This window comes from Callorhinus ursinus, unplaced genomic scaffold (assembly GCF_003265705.2).
Source record: "Callorhinus ursinus isolate GAN/ISIS: 27379988/994484 unplaced genomic scaffold, GSC_fseal_2.0 scaffold4, whole genome shotgun sequence".
Lineage (NCBI taxonomy): Eukaryota > Metazoa > Chordata > Mammalia > Carnivora > Otariidae > Callorhinus > Callorhinus ursinus.
The window spans coordinates 40,160,917-40,174,944 of NW_027397066.1; the positions used below are offsets into that span (position 1 = coordinate 40,160,917).

General features: G+C 37.8%; 1 protein-coding gene across 13 annotated transcripts in view; it reads right to left on the bottom strand.

Annotated features, from left to right (window-relative positions):
• FRYL (FRY like transcription coactivator) overlaps positions 1–14,028 on the bottom strand; it is a 252,038-nt gene that overhangs the window by 63,229 nt on the left and 174,781 nt on the right. For all 13 annotated transcript variants that reach the window (XM_073891643.1, XM_073891641.1, XM_073891642.1 and 10 more), the window contains 9 exons: positions 12,061–12,152; positions 8,978–9,150; positions 7,256–7,416; positions 6,619–6,729; positions 5,608–5,762; positions 5,194–5,293; positions 3,580–3,748; positions 1,188–1,447; positions 677–817 (listed from right to left, as the gene is read on the bottom strand). In XM_073891643.1, coding sequence (XP_073747744.1) covers positions 677–817; positions 1,188–1,447; positions 3,580–3,748; positions 5,194–5,293; positions 5,608–5,762; positions 6,619–6,729; positions 7,256–7,416; positions 8,978–9,150; positions 12,061–12,152 — 1,362 coding nt within the window. The remainder of the gene's footprint in view (positions 1–676; positions 818–1,187; positions 1,448–3,579; positions 3,749–5,193; positions 5,294–5,607; positions 5,763–6,618; positions 6,730–7,255; positions 7,417–8,977; positions 9,151–12,060; positions 12,153–14,028) is intronic.

Sequence of the window (14,028 nt, forward strand, 5' to 3'; positions counted from 1 at the left end):
ATCCAGTTGAACCCTCATGTTTCATAGTCTCATGTTATTTTCCACTTGAGCAGATGTAAGTATTGCTTTCCCCTCTAGAAGGTAAAGACTGTGACATTCTTCATTGCATACCTCTTCCTATGTTTTCCCTTGCTTCTGGAAGCCATCGGCACAATTCTAAATGTACTGAGCTCTCTCACTCACCATTCTGCTCTAATATCTAGCCTAGCAGAAAGCATAAACACTCTCAATTTTGTGGTCTCACTTCTAGATCACTGCCTCTCAAGGATCATCTCCAATCCTCCCAGAGAGCCGTGTTCCTCAGTTATTCACGGTCAGTACTATGCAATTTTCCTCTGTAGCTCTTACCAAGACTGCATTTTATTAACTTACTGATTTATTCACTAAATACATTAGGTGAAGGTTCAAAGAATAAAATTTCCATCACCCATCGAACTGAAAGGCCCAGAACCTAGAAGAGCACCTGGCCTGTGATCAAGGCCAGACAGTATGGGTTGAATGAAGCAACGAACAAAGGCACGTGTGATTTGCTGGCGGGGTCCTCACTGTGGGCCTTGCTTTGTTTCTGCTGCCCTCCTTCTGCCCATACTCTGGTACTACAAGAAACCGGGTAAGTTTTATTAAAAAAAAAAAAAAGAAAAGAAAAAGAAAAAACTAAATGAACCTGAATACATACGTAAGGCAAGAGGCTTGGTTCACTATTCACTCCACAAATGCTGATCAGAAAGTGCAAAATGATTTTCAGGTTTTTCGGCCAGCCATCTGCAAGCGTGGTCCACACGTTCTCCACCTCCGACCAGGCCAGCCCATCCCCGTACTAGATGCAGGGCACACAACGCATACTTCAGTGAGGATTGCTTATTAAATACCCAACTTGTCACACCATGAAATACTAGAAAATCGGTTTTTAAGAGACAGCTTAATTCTTTTCCGAGCTCTAGAGCAATAATCATTTCTTTCAACAAATCTAAACATAAATATATCATTAATCATCTATGATATTCTCTCCTCCCCCAAGAACATATTTTGGATCTACTGATAAGTGTTCTAAAGGAAGGAATTTGGTTCTTTTCAAACAAGTATCTGTTTGATTATCACAGGATGATCTGATCTCTTCATCTATTTCTAACCTTTTGACTCCTCTTAATAATTCTGTGCAGCAACTGTGAACACAAGCCCCACTTTACCTTTGCCGTCATGTACATTAGATTATTCAAAACCATCGCAGTGGCCTGTGGAGATCCCCAGCCTTCTCCTCGCAACCAGCGCCTGCTGGTCACCATAAGTTCTCGGTCTTTTAAGGAGTCATCTTCATCTTCCTCATGCCGCCTTGCTGTGGGCAAAGGTCTTAGATCTACCAACTCAATGTTGTTCATCCACGGTAAGAGATAGTGCAGCATTACTTGCCTCCCAGCAGGGTGAGCCGTCTGAATTCTCTGGCTTATCTCTGTCATTAAAAACAAGCCACAAGAGGAAACAACCGGTATCATTTCCGTTTCCTTTGATTTGTAATTAACCTCTGGTAAGATATGAGATCCTGACCAGGGGAGAGGTGGTATGTGGGGGAGCTGGGGCCCCAGCAACGGCAATGACCTCCCTCAGGGAGACAGGGTCTCTTGAGAAGGAGGCCTAGGAACACGAATACTTAAGATGGAAGAAACGAATCCACCAAAAGTGACAGAAAAGGAATAGCTCAGAGTGGAAGGAAAACCAGGAAATAAATGTCTAGAAATCAAGATAGCTCAGGATTCAAAGAAATGTAAGGTGACTAACATTAATTGCTTGGCAAGGTAGCAAACAGACTGAAGACCAAAAGCTGATGATTAGATTTAGCAGTTAGGAAGTCTTCAGTTAAGTTCACAGAGAGGAAACTCACGCTGATGGAGTCTGAAGGTCATTTATGAAGATGCACAAGGGCTGAGAACATGGAAAAAGTGAATGTGGATACTCAAGGCAGGTAAAGGGATGGGGGAACGGGTCAGAAGTGGGTGTGAAGGCGGAAAAGGATGGGAAGAGCCAGGGAGCTGAAAACATTTAAAAATTACCACAATTGGTCCCAGAATAAGGAAGGAGCAGGACCGTCAAATTTCAAAGTGGGCAAAGTTTCTATTGACAAGCTGTCCCATACAATCCTTAACAAACACTCTGCTCATCTTGCCTTGGAAACAGTAAAAGTGAAAACTGCACTGAGCAGGCTTACAGGCTATATTTTGGTTTAGGAAGACCATTTAAAGCAAGGAGTTATAATTAGCAGATCCTAACGACAAGAGTACCTGAAGACAGAAGTGAAGGACAAGGCGAGGGAGCTGGGGGCATGGCTACACGTCCCAGCTGCCCTTGCCACCAATTTCTTGAGCTCCGAGACTCTGCTGGACTGCTCTGCTTGCTCTGTGGAAGACTGGAGCAGCAGCCCAGCAGAGGATCGGCGATCCAGGCAACCACTGCTCCACACTGATAACCACCCACACTGATCCCGGGCTGTCGGGACTGTTGCGAAAACGGAAGGGGCATGATCCCTGCTGTCTATCGGTGCAAACCAAACAGCTAAACTGCTTTAAGAACTAAATGTTGGAGGAATTTAAACAGATTTCTCCTCATTCAGGTCAGTGAGGGATGAGAAACTATTTCTACTGCTGAAATGGGTGCTGTGGAAAGACGCCCAAAGGAGGCTAAGGTCACTAAATCTTGAGGCCAAATGAAAGAAAGGATCTGTGGCAGAATCTTGTCATCTCCTGGATGCCCATTTTGGTGCATGTCCCAATTCTCAGACTAAAATAAGATCTCTCTACAAGTGAAAGGCAGAAAAACTACCTAAGTGTTCTGTGTTAAAATTAAGTCTTCAGTAAAAGGACAAAGCACTCTAAGAGCACATACAATAGTGTGTTCATCGGGTGGAAGGTTAAACTAAATTTTAAACAAAAATTGTCCTAAATCTGAGTCCTGGGAAATCCACATAGAGAGGATATCTTGCCTGACACATAGTCCCGCCATTTTAGAAACCCCTGGAAGGAACTGTCATTGGCCCAAGAAAAGGAAATGGGAACAGAAAGCAATGTGGGATCCTAGCAGTAGTTTTGCTCAAGGTAGTGCAGGACCTTCCCCTATGATGAGAGGCGTTACTTATAGAAAGAAACCTAGAACTAATGATGTAATGTATGGTGATTAACATAACAATAAAAATTAAAAAAAAAAAGAAACCTGTATCTTTATCCCTGCCCATTTTTATTATGAAAGACAGACCAATACACAAGATAAAATATGTACTAGAACACTTAGGAAGTTCTGTGTCTACCCAAGAAACATCTTTAAATTGCATGTGAAGCCCCTTTTTTTTCTCCCCTGCCCTGGGGTGGAGAAGGGAAGGCAAAGTGAGAAGCCTTGGAAAGACTACATTAGTAAGAAATCTATATACCATGATAGAGGAGTATTAAACATTCTTACTAAAGGAAAAAATTTTCTTACATAAAGCCATGTTCTGTTTTGAATCAACCTCCAATTTCTTATATTTAAAATTTCCTAAAAGCAGTTTTTTAGAAAGGATTGCTAAAGAAAACCCACTGACCAGTTCAATGATTATACCTGAGAATATGGCAAGAGTTAGCTCAGGATAGGCCCTTGCCAATTCCTCGGACAACTGATAGTATGAAACCGAATACAGATGCGGTAGCGGAGACAGCTGGCTGAGTACTCCATCTGTTCTCTGGACTTCCAACTTGTGTGCATAGCGAAACATCTTCGGTTCCAGGATCTGCAGGAATGTAGATTCAAGATTTTATGAGTCCTCTAAATTTCAGCTACACTTGAAAAATAAAATCTTCTCCTAAGAATTATTCCAGCTTACAAATTATATAGTTATGCATATTGTAAAGTATTTCAGGTGTTAATTTCTAATTCCCAGGAATGTTTGCAAAAGATCTGTAACTGTTTAGAAGGCTTTATACTCCTTGTACTTAATTCTAATGGTTTGGGTTAGTCGCATAGTCTGAGAATGACTTTAGCAACTTAATATACAATTACGTAAAGAAGATTTACCACTTTCCAGTTCAAAAACAGAATTATATAAAACAAGTGAAAAAAAAAAACCCTCAAACAGATCTTGGTTAAATACAGATTAAATGTGGAATATGAGCAAAAAATTATTTTAACATTGCACTATGTAAAGATACAGCACTGAACCTTCTTCTTAGTTAATAAAACATGAGGGTATAATTCCCAAGACAGCAGCTACCAGCATCAGAACCACATCAAACCCTCTGGAAAAATCAACATGTACTTGAGTCTGAACTTGGTTAAGAGTGAAGAACCTCATCCTATTACCAATTAGTTAGATACTGTAAAATAATGCTACCTCCATGCTTGGTAAGTTAACTTTCTAGGTTTTCTTGGTCTAATAAAGAAAAACTGTACAAGCACATCATAAAAGGGCTAACTACTTTTTACCTGGTTCTCAAAAGAACATTTAGCTCACATTATTCTTATCTGCTGGACAGAAATAGTTCCATGCACACGGAGGCCCTGACCACTCCATTTTTATTTGTACACACACTGGCGCATACAGGTGTGTAGGTGGGAGTATATACCTAAGCCCTCTGTAATGCACTTCTGAACAGTCTATATTATTTGTAGACTTGAGTGACCCATATTATCTTTGTCTTTTTTCTTTTAAGATTTATTTATTTGACAGAGACAGAGCGAGAGCACAGGCAGGGGGAGCAACAGGCCGAGGGAGAGAGAGAGAAGCAGACTCCCCAAGGAGCAGGGAGCCAGATACAGGGCTGGATCCCAGAGTCCTGGGATCATGACTTGAGCCCATGGCAGATGCTTCACCGACTGAGCCACCCAGGCACCACTTATCTTTGTCTTCTATTTTTAATGATAATCAGGAATTGATGCCATGCCTTCCTATTAAAAATAAAGTCCAGGGGCTCCTGGATGGCACTGTCAGTTAAGCGTCTGACTCTTGGTTTCGGCTCAGGTCGTGATCTCAGGGTCATGAGATCAAGCCCTGCATTGGACTTTCGCACTGAGCACAGAGTCTGCTGGAGTTTCTCTCTCCCTCTCCCTTTGCCCCTCCCCACCTCGCACTCTCTCACACTTTCTCTCTAAAATAAATAAATCTTAAAAAAAAAAGCTAAATATTTATATGCCTCATTAAATCATCAATAAGTATTATTTTAACATTTGCTTACAAACCTGTAAAAGTTGCATAGCAACTTCATAGATACTTCGAGAAGAATCAGCTGCTTTAAACAGTATCAGATTTAGGAGCATCACTGTGTCACACTGATAATCCCTAGGGACAAATTTTACATGTTAGAGAAATTTTAGAGGATTTCACACCATTAATAAATATGGTACACAAAGGGCAAGGCTGCAGACATCAAATGTTAAGCCTATAACTAGGTGTTTTTTTTTTTGTTTGTTTGTTTTTTTAAGGCAAAAGGTACACAACAGATGCATGGTGATCATTATTCTTATTCCGGTTAAATTTCAGTAGAGCTCAAGGAGAGAAAATACTGGTTTCTTAGTATTTCTGAATTCAAAAGGAAACATTTTATTAAAGAAAAGAAAAGCTAAATAAAATATGGAAGACAGTATCTAGAGTACCTGTTCTGGAATACATTAGCTATGGCTTTAAAGCAGCCGGCTGCCACTCTCTTGGAACCAGTGTAACATCGATCCACAGCCCAGTACATCAGGTTGCTCTGGTCCGGGTTCAGCTCCAGCAGTAATGTAACTGCTTCACAGCCCAACTGATGAACCTACGTAAAGGTCACAACATTGCCCAGGATAAAGAAATTTATATATTATATATAACTACTCCTCTACATTTTTATTAATATAGTATATATATTTATTGTACATAAGCACAAAACTCAGTCTCATTTTGTTCAACTCCTTCTCATTTTATTCGGCCAAAGGAAAAAACAAATGACATGGATAAATTATACTTGGTCTCCTGCTTTTTACCCAAGACTCTAAGTAGTACAATTCTCTCCTCCAGCAGAGCCCTCAAGGCGGCTGATGAATATGAACAGTGATTAAGTGCTTTCAGAAAAGTGAGTTATTAACCTCTCCAGTTATTTTTATCAAGCTTTATTCTTGTTTTTGATAAGCCAATAGAAAAATTATTCTGAGGGGAAAAAATCTACATCCTGTTTTAAATTGTGAAGTCTGTGCGTGTACAGTAGGAGAATAAGGAAAAGGGAAGGCAAGAAAAATTAATTGGAGCGTGGTCAAGAAAATAGTATTAAACATAACAACATATTTCTTCCATGGAGCTCAATGTATTCTATATTAATATTTTATTTAAAGATCTAGAACCCTTTCATGATATATATATATATATATATATATACACACACACACACACACACACACACACAGTACTGTATTAATCCTATAAGAGAAATTAACATTATTTAAATAAGTAATAAATAAGAATTAGAAATCTCTTAAAATATTGCATCCTATTTTACACAACATGCTTTTTGCGTATAATTCTAACCGATCTTATTAAAAAAAATAAAAAAAAAAGACTTGTTTTCAGTCATACTATAATTCCAAAAAAATGTGGTGTGATTTATTACGAAATCTTAAAGGAACCATCATAATCACCTTTTTGTCCAGAGAGTCCAAAATGTTATCCAACCATTTGTACAAATAGCCGTCTGAAGAAAGTCCTACATTATCTGCAACAGGGCCACAACATAGTACAGCGGACATAGCCTTCAAACAATAATATCAGAATTACATTTAAAACATTTAAGAGGTTTTATGGTGGTTGTTTAATGAGAAGAGGCAGGATATTTTTATTCATGCTTATGTAGCCACAATATCTTTAATTCTTTCCTTTACAAAGAAGAGTATAATAGCAATTTTTGAAACTAAGTAATTTATGATGAGTAGTAAGTAAATACATGATACCAAACAAGGCATGAGCTTGGACAATACTGGAAGAGAAGAGGAAAAAAAAAACACCGAGAAAAAGTACTTAAGTAGGAAAAAAGAGGCAATTCTCAGTTCTTTAAGAAAATGGCATTTAAATTTTGGGTAGATTCTGTAACTTTTCACATTATATTTTATGTATTTAAATCAACATACAGTATAAATATTTAAATACAGCAGGCAAATATACTCTCAGGTACTCAGAAGAAATCTATCCTTTTATACTACTAGGAACTGAGAGACAAAAAAAAAAAATTTAACTACACTCTTCACATAAGAAAAAAGAAATCAGATTTCTAAGCAATACCTTCAGTGCACAGTACTGATGTCTGTTAATTTGCATATTTCTGTCACTGTATCTGTCCAAGGGTGTAAACATGATGCTAAAAGGACCTGCCCAGTGACTGAAGAGCATAAACAGACTGTGACGAAGGCTCTGTTGAGGGAAGATACTTCTTCTCTGGTGCACTGTACATAAAAAAAACAGATGGGAAAAAATTTATTTCCATTTCTTTTTATTTTAACATGCACGTCAACTTATTTGGTATTGAGTATATAACCCTGCAAAAAAGCAAGCAAAAGTTTTCATTTTCACCTACCAAAAAACCTCCTTGGTGACAGTAATCATTGATACACATACAAGACCCAGAAACAGGGCTGCAGTCTGACACCATGTAGCTCAGCATTATGAGAGATACAGGATCTCTGCAAGCAGAATGTCAAGGCAGGCATAGTACTGCTCAGAGGCTGGCACAGAGCTGGGAGTCAGGACCCTGCTTCTCCCCGGCTGTTGCTGGCTACATGGTAAGCTTGGCCAAGACATCAACATGAACGCAACTCTGGATCTTGGTTCATTGCCAAAACAAAGCTTTGGAATAGGTAAGCTGTTTTTGAGCTTTGTATGTTTTCAGCTGCACAGCTCTCTTTTTAAAAGAATCCTTACATGGACTGTTGATATACAGAACAGACAAAGGAGGGGTTGATCTACTTGAAGTAAGGGGTGAAGCCTAGAGTCTAAACCCATTCTACTCTGCTGCCTCTTGCTGATGGCACCAGAAGAGATACAACATCATTTGAAAACCACTGGTTGAGATATCTCCAAGAATTCTTTCCACTTGAAAATTCTATCTACAAGTTCTCTGCGTCAATCCTTGTTGAAGAAACTCAACAGTATCTTAATGAACCAATCTGGAAGTTGTAGACAAATGTTTAGTAATGGACTAAATTTTATCTTTATGTTAACTGAGCTTCAAATCAGGAAAGCATTTCCCTCTGAAGTTCAAAACAGGCCTCCTGCATTTGAAATTAATGTACCTAAAGAAATGTTTACAGGCCTCTCTTATAAAATACAATCCATGCTCTCACTCTCAGAGTCAACTGTTTGCATGTTCTTTTAAAGGTAACAAAATAATTCTTTTTCAGAAAGAAAAAGAAACATTTGCATTTACATTGTATACCAAAGGCTACAGTCACATTTTATGTCTCATCCTTGTAAATAATTTATGGTTTTCTTAAAAAATGTAATTGCATATATCAGTATTTCTAGGGCCTAAACCAGTACCTGGCATAAAGTAGGCACTGGAAAAATAGGCATATAACCCTTAAAGGAATCAATCAATAACGCTGTATCCTTAGCATACCTTATAACTGCAGCCTACACCCTTCTTCCATTATTCAGCAGTACCTTGTTAATTCTATTCTCAATGACCATTTGGAACATAATTGCTTTTTGCTCATTGTATCTAGAACAAGTCTGCCTAAAGAAGCTTCTTCTATTGATTTCTTAAATTTTTTGTTAGTGTCTTGAATATCATTAAAAATCTATGTGGGCTTGCTTTTTTTTTTTTTATTTCTACTCACGACGCTAGTTGAAAGGTAAAACAAACTCTTGTCATCCATGTTATGCTGACATATTTTTCCACTATGTTCATAAGCTGCTTTATCACCTTAGACTGCAAACCCTCAGGGGAAGAAAGTACATGATGATTCCTTACTACTCAATGATGTTTTAAGAAACTGGAAAGAATACCTGGAACATTCTGAATGATATTCGCCACTAAGGCACTAAAATGGCATCGGATATCCTTCAGTGTGTCAGAGTCTTTTTCATTTTCTGCTTCCAGGAGTTGTCTAGTTAAATCTACATATTCCAATAAAGTGTTGTTGAGGAAATGTGTTTCATTATCAAGGCCACCACTTGCACTGAAAATATTGAAAAAAATAAAGAAAATGTGGTTTTAAATTAAAATTTAAATCAAAATAAATCAAAATAAAATTCCTAGTAACCAAATTCAGAATAATATACAGTCGACTCTTGAACAACGTGAGGGTTAGGGGCACCTACTCCCACCACCCCAGTCAAATATCTGCATATAACTTTTGACTCCACAAAACTCAGCTATTAATAGCCTACTGTTGGTGGGAAACCTTACCGATAACATAAACCTGTCGATTAACATATATTTTGTATGTCATACGTATTATATAATCTATTCTTAGAATGAAGCTAGAGAAAAGAAAGTATTATTAAGAAAATCATAAAAGAAGATACATTTACAGTACTGTACTATTAGAATCCACATACAAGTGGACCTATGCAGCTCAAATCCATGTTCAAGGGTCAACTGTATATTAAACTTGGCACAATTAAACTTGGCACACACATGGTAGTGTGCAACTTTATAGAAAAATTAAATGAACATGATTTTGGCATAGATGGTGCTTCTTAATTAAGAAACTGCTATTGCAATTTTTATTATTCAATTCCATATCCACCTTTAATCAATTATTCTGAGTGCTAAATGTTAGTCCCTCTCTGGCAAAATATATAGCTTTTCAAAATAAGGAAATAAGGAGGCATATGGGATAGGGAGGATCAGTTTAGAAGAGTAGAAAGAGGAGGGGTGCCTGGGTGGCTCAGTCAGTTAAGCGACCCACTCTTGATCTCAGCTCAGGTCTTGATCTCAGCGTTGTGAGTTCAAGCCCCATGGTGGGCTCCACACTGGGCATGGAACCTACTTCAAAAAAAAAAAAAAAAAAAAAAAAAGATAGAAAGAGGAAAGACTAGTTCTATATATTCTCAGAGCTGCCATGCAAATTCACATTATGCCTTTAGTACAATTAATCAAATATCCATTAGGTACTTATTCTCAGAAAGTACTGGGGATACAAAAATTTAAGAGAATTCAAGTAAGAGTGCTGGTTTTCAAGCCTTCTATCTACACCTATGGAGTTGCCTCCAAAATCTCTGCAGTATTTTTTCTTTGAGGCAAGGGTTCTGAGCCTGGAAACCACGGACTGGAAGGGGGTCACTTGGTTAGTCAGAAGTCTCAGATTCCAGTCTTGTTCCCTCACTTATTAAAGATTTGACCAGTAGCTACTTCAGAGCATTTTAGTAAGAATATAAATTAGTTACTATATAAGAAAGGATTAGTAAACCATAAATGCTATATAAATGGTTGGCTATTACATTTACATTTATTTTGATCGTTTTTCCTTGCTATATTTGAAAAGTACTTCTAAAATATGTGATTTTAAAAGTAAAAATAATTTTTAGTAGTTGTGGCCATGGAAACAAGAGTAAGGAGTCACAATGGTACTACAGTATATTAAAACTATCAGTCTACAACAAAAAATGTTGAATCATAATGAAATGTTTTTCCTTCATTCCTTAAAGGAATGTTTTTAATTTCTGAGTAATGATTTATTACTGGGTGGGAAACCAATTTAATAGATTGCAACCTGACTCAGAATAAAACATTCATTTAACAACTATTCATTGAATACCTCCTATGCATCAGGCACATCGGACTGGCTGGGTGAACAAAGCAAAGATCCCTGCCTTCTTGGCCTTTGGAATTCTTTTTTTTCCCCTTAGTTAAGAAAATAAAAAGTCCGTAATACCAACAGCCTTATAGTATTACTTTCTCTTAAAACAATAAAACCAAAAGCAAAACACGTAACTGTGTTCAAAACCATTACTGCTCTTGAGTGAATACAGCTTTTGTAAATTTTAAATATACCAACATCCTGCAGTTCCCCCACATAGTACCATTCCAAGATTCTTCATTCACTAACACTACATTAAAAGCAACAAAAAAGAAAGAAAAAAGATACAGATACGTATTAGGTTGTTGACTTTTTGCATTAAGCCCACTGTGTTTCAAATTCTCTTTTCCTAACTTCCACTGTTTTATTTTTGTGTAGGACAAAAAAACGAATGATGTTTCTTTTTTCTCTTTCATTTACTATAAAAGAAAAGGTAAATCAGTGGTCTAAATTCTCCTTAATTAAAGCTCGATTTTGAAAGTACTCATCAAAAGCATTTGATGCTAACTATGGAAGGTATGAGGTACACTAAGAAATAATCAGGACAAATGCCAAAGTCACAATACTGCATTTGTTTATTAACATTCGTTTTTCCGCAAGATCTCTTCTTAGTTACCTTTTTTTTGGAGATGATCAGATCTTTTTTTTTTTTTCCCCTCCTTCAATAGTCAGACAACACAGTTACCCTTTCTAGGGAAATAGTTATTTCTCAACTCAAAGCCAATGGAATTTTCCTCAAGGGGCTGGTCTTAGTGTCCACATGCCTTTATTCTAGCAATAACTCCAGGTTTTATGTTTTCATTGGTGAAGGGTGGAAAGTTATGAATTACCATTTATGTTCATGGGTTTTGTAATTGTCCCTAACAGTAGAATAACAGTCAATTGGAATAAATTTGCAAACCTTATAGTGTTTAGCCTTTATACATATGATTTTACAATCCAAAAGAAATAGATCTTTAAAATGAGGTAAGAAATCGTTAAGTTAGTCACAAAAAAAGGCGACTGTCCACTTGCCTGACTTATTAGATTCCTACAAATATCAAAATCCTAGGAGCATTATAGCCAATCTTTGCCCGAAGCAATCTAGTACTAGGGGTAGACTTTTTTCAATACGTGTTTTTAGCCACTGGGTGATGTACTGGATGCACCTTCTGTGAATAATGTTCACAGTGTAGCAGTTTTGTGTTGTGGCAAAGGGGCTTTTCTGTTTTTATATATTTCATAAGAGAAAAAATATGTTCCCTAATCATTCCAAAGTTTTGAAAATCAAAACCCAGCACTGACCTGTGACTAATGACACCAGCATCCGCCAGCAGTTCAAATATTCGTACCAGTTGTACTCGCAGAATGTCTCGACGCCTGCGCCGCTTCATATTCTAGTCCAAAGATATAAAGATACTAAGTGAGAGTCCTTTGGGAAGTTGACAGAAAACTCAGTGGTGGAACTTGGAAAGAATAATGTGCAATGCAGGCTTTGATCACTTTGGTGGCTACCGGAGCAAGGAGATAACGTGTGCAATGGTCTGAAATTAACGAGCCAAAGGAAAGCACATGACGTTGTAGGTGGCAATACTCCTTGTGTGGGGAGAAAATAACATCCTATAATTTCAGGTGATTTGCTCATCTGACAACTTCGACCAACTGAAGCAGTTAGTAAACCGTTGTCACTGCATGATAAAGAATCCCTAAGATATGCCCCAAAATATAACAAAAAGACAGGGGAAAATAACACAAAGGGGAATGAGAAAACCTCACAGATTTTGCTCGTGCCAAAGTTTCCCCTCAATAATTAATTCTGACACAGAAACTAAATGCAAAAGAAAAAATTTCTCTGACCATTATGGTCTGAATAAATTTGTCTTATTAGAGCCAAAGTACTGATGGCTAGCATAATTGCTGTAACATCTCCCCTGGATTCTGCTTCCAATGGGGACTCGTGCAGTAGGAAGAGACAGATCTGCTGTATCACTTTCTTCTACTGTTCATTATGTCACTGTGATGTAATTTTCACAAGAGAGAGCAACTGGAAACCTACTTATTAGTCTTTCAACTTTCAAGTCCACGATCCAGTTTCCTACCTTCCATAGACCAATCTGCTAATGACCAGCTCATTACATTTCCTATTTCTTTTAGCTCTTTATAAAGTTCACAGCAATTTGTATTCAACAGGATAGTTTCTAAGCAGTCTTTGAGGATTTCTGCAAAGTTCTATTGACTTATTTCCATTCTGTATCTACAGAAAGATTGTGAGTCTAAAGCGCTCAAAATAAATCTTACATTCAAGGCACATCATTGTACTTTATCTATTCACTTGCTATGATGAATTTTTCCCCCTGAAATTCTGAAGTATAAATATTGCTACTTAATTTTGTTTCCAATTCCCTCTAATGAATCACCCTACACTGTAATCAACATGATCATTCTGAAACAAAAGTCTGATCAATTACTAAGTGGGGATACTATCACAACTCTACAGGGCTGAATTAAAGAAAGGAAGTGAAGCGTTACAAATGCCATCTTAAAGTTTCTAAAAGAGCAGCTATTGTCACCATGTCCTTCTCCTGTTTTAATTCCTCTGTGACATTAATAGCAGTGACTCTCAGTATTCTACACCAGGTTCATCTAAGGTGGTTTTAAAAGATTTCTGGGCTCCGTTCCATGGATTCTCACTCAATAGGCCCAGGAATCTCTAATTTTTAGGAAGCTTTTCCAGGCAGTTCTAATGCCCATGCCATATGGTGCCCGCTGGTCTACTGGATAAAGCTGAGACCAGGAGTCTTTCATGAGATAGTTCCTCTCTTGCTTTGCAGCCTGAGCAATCTTTTTCTCCGTAATATAATCATGCAAAAGCATCTGTAACGTCCACATTCTTTTTATAAAGTTTGCAAATGCTGTTTCTCTGCCTAGAATGTCTTTCTCTTGCTTCTCCACTGGGGAACATGCTTCAAACTTCACCTCAAGTATCAGTGCTTCAGGCCTACTTTTCCTCAACAGGCAGAGCCAGAGGTTTACTTCTCTGCAGTTTGTGCAACCTCTGACCTGTGATTTTATTCCAGTGGGTAACACGCTGTTATAATTATGGTTTGCAATCTATCTGTCCCACTAGACCTGTGGTTTCTAAAAGTTGCTCAGAACCTGACACAGATCTGTAGATTTAGGGACGTAGACCCAGGGTTGGCAAAATACAGCCCTCAGGCCAACCCTGGCCCACTGCTGCCTAAAAAAAATTGTTTTGGGATATAGCCACGTCCC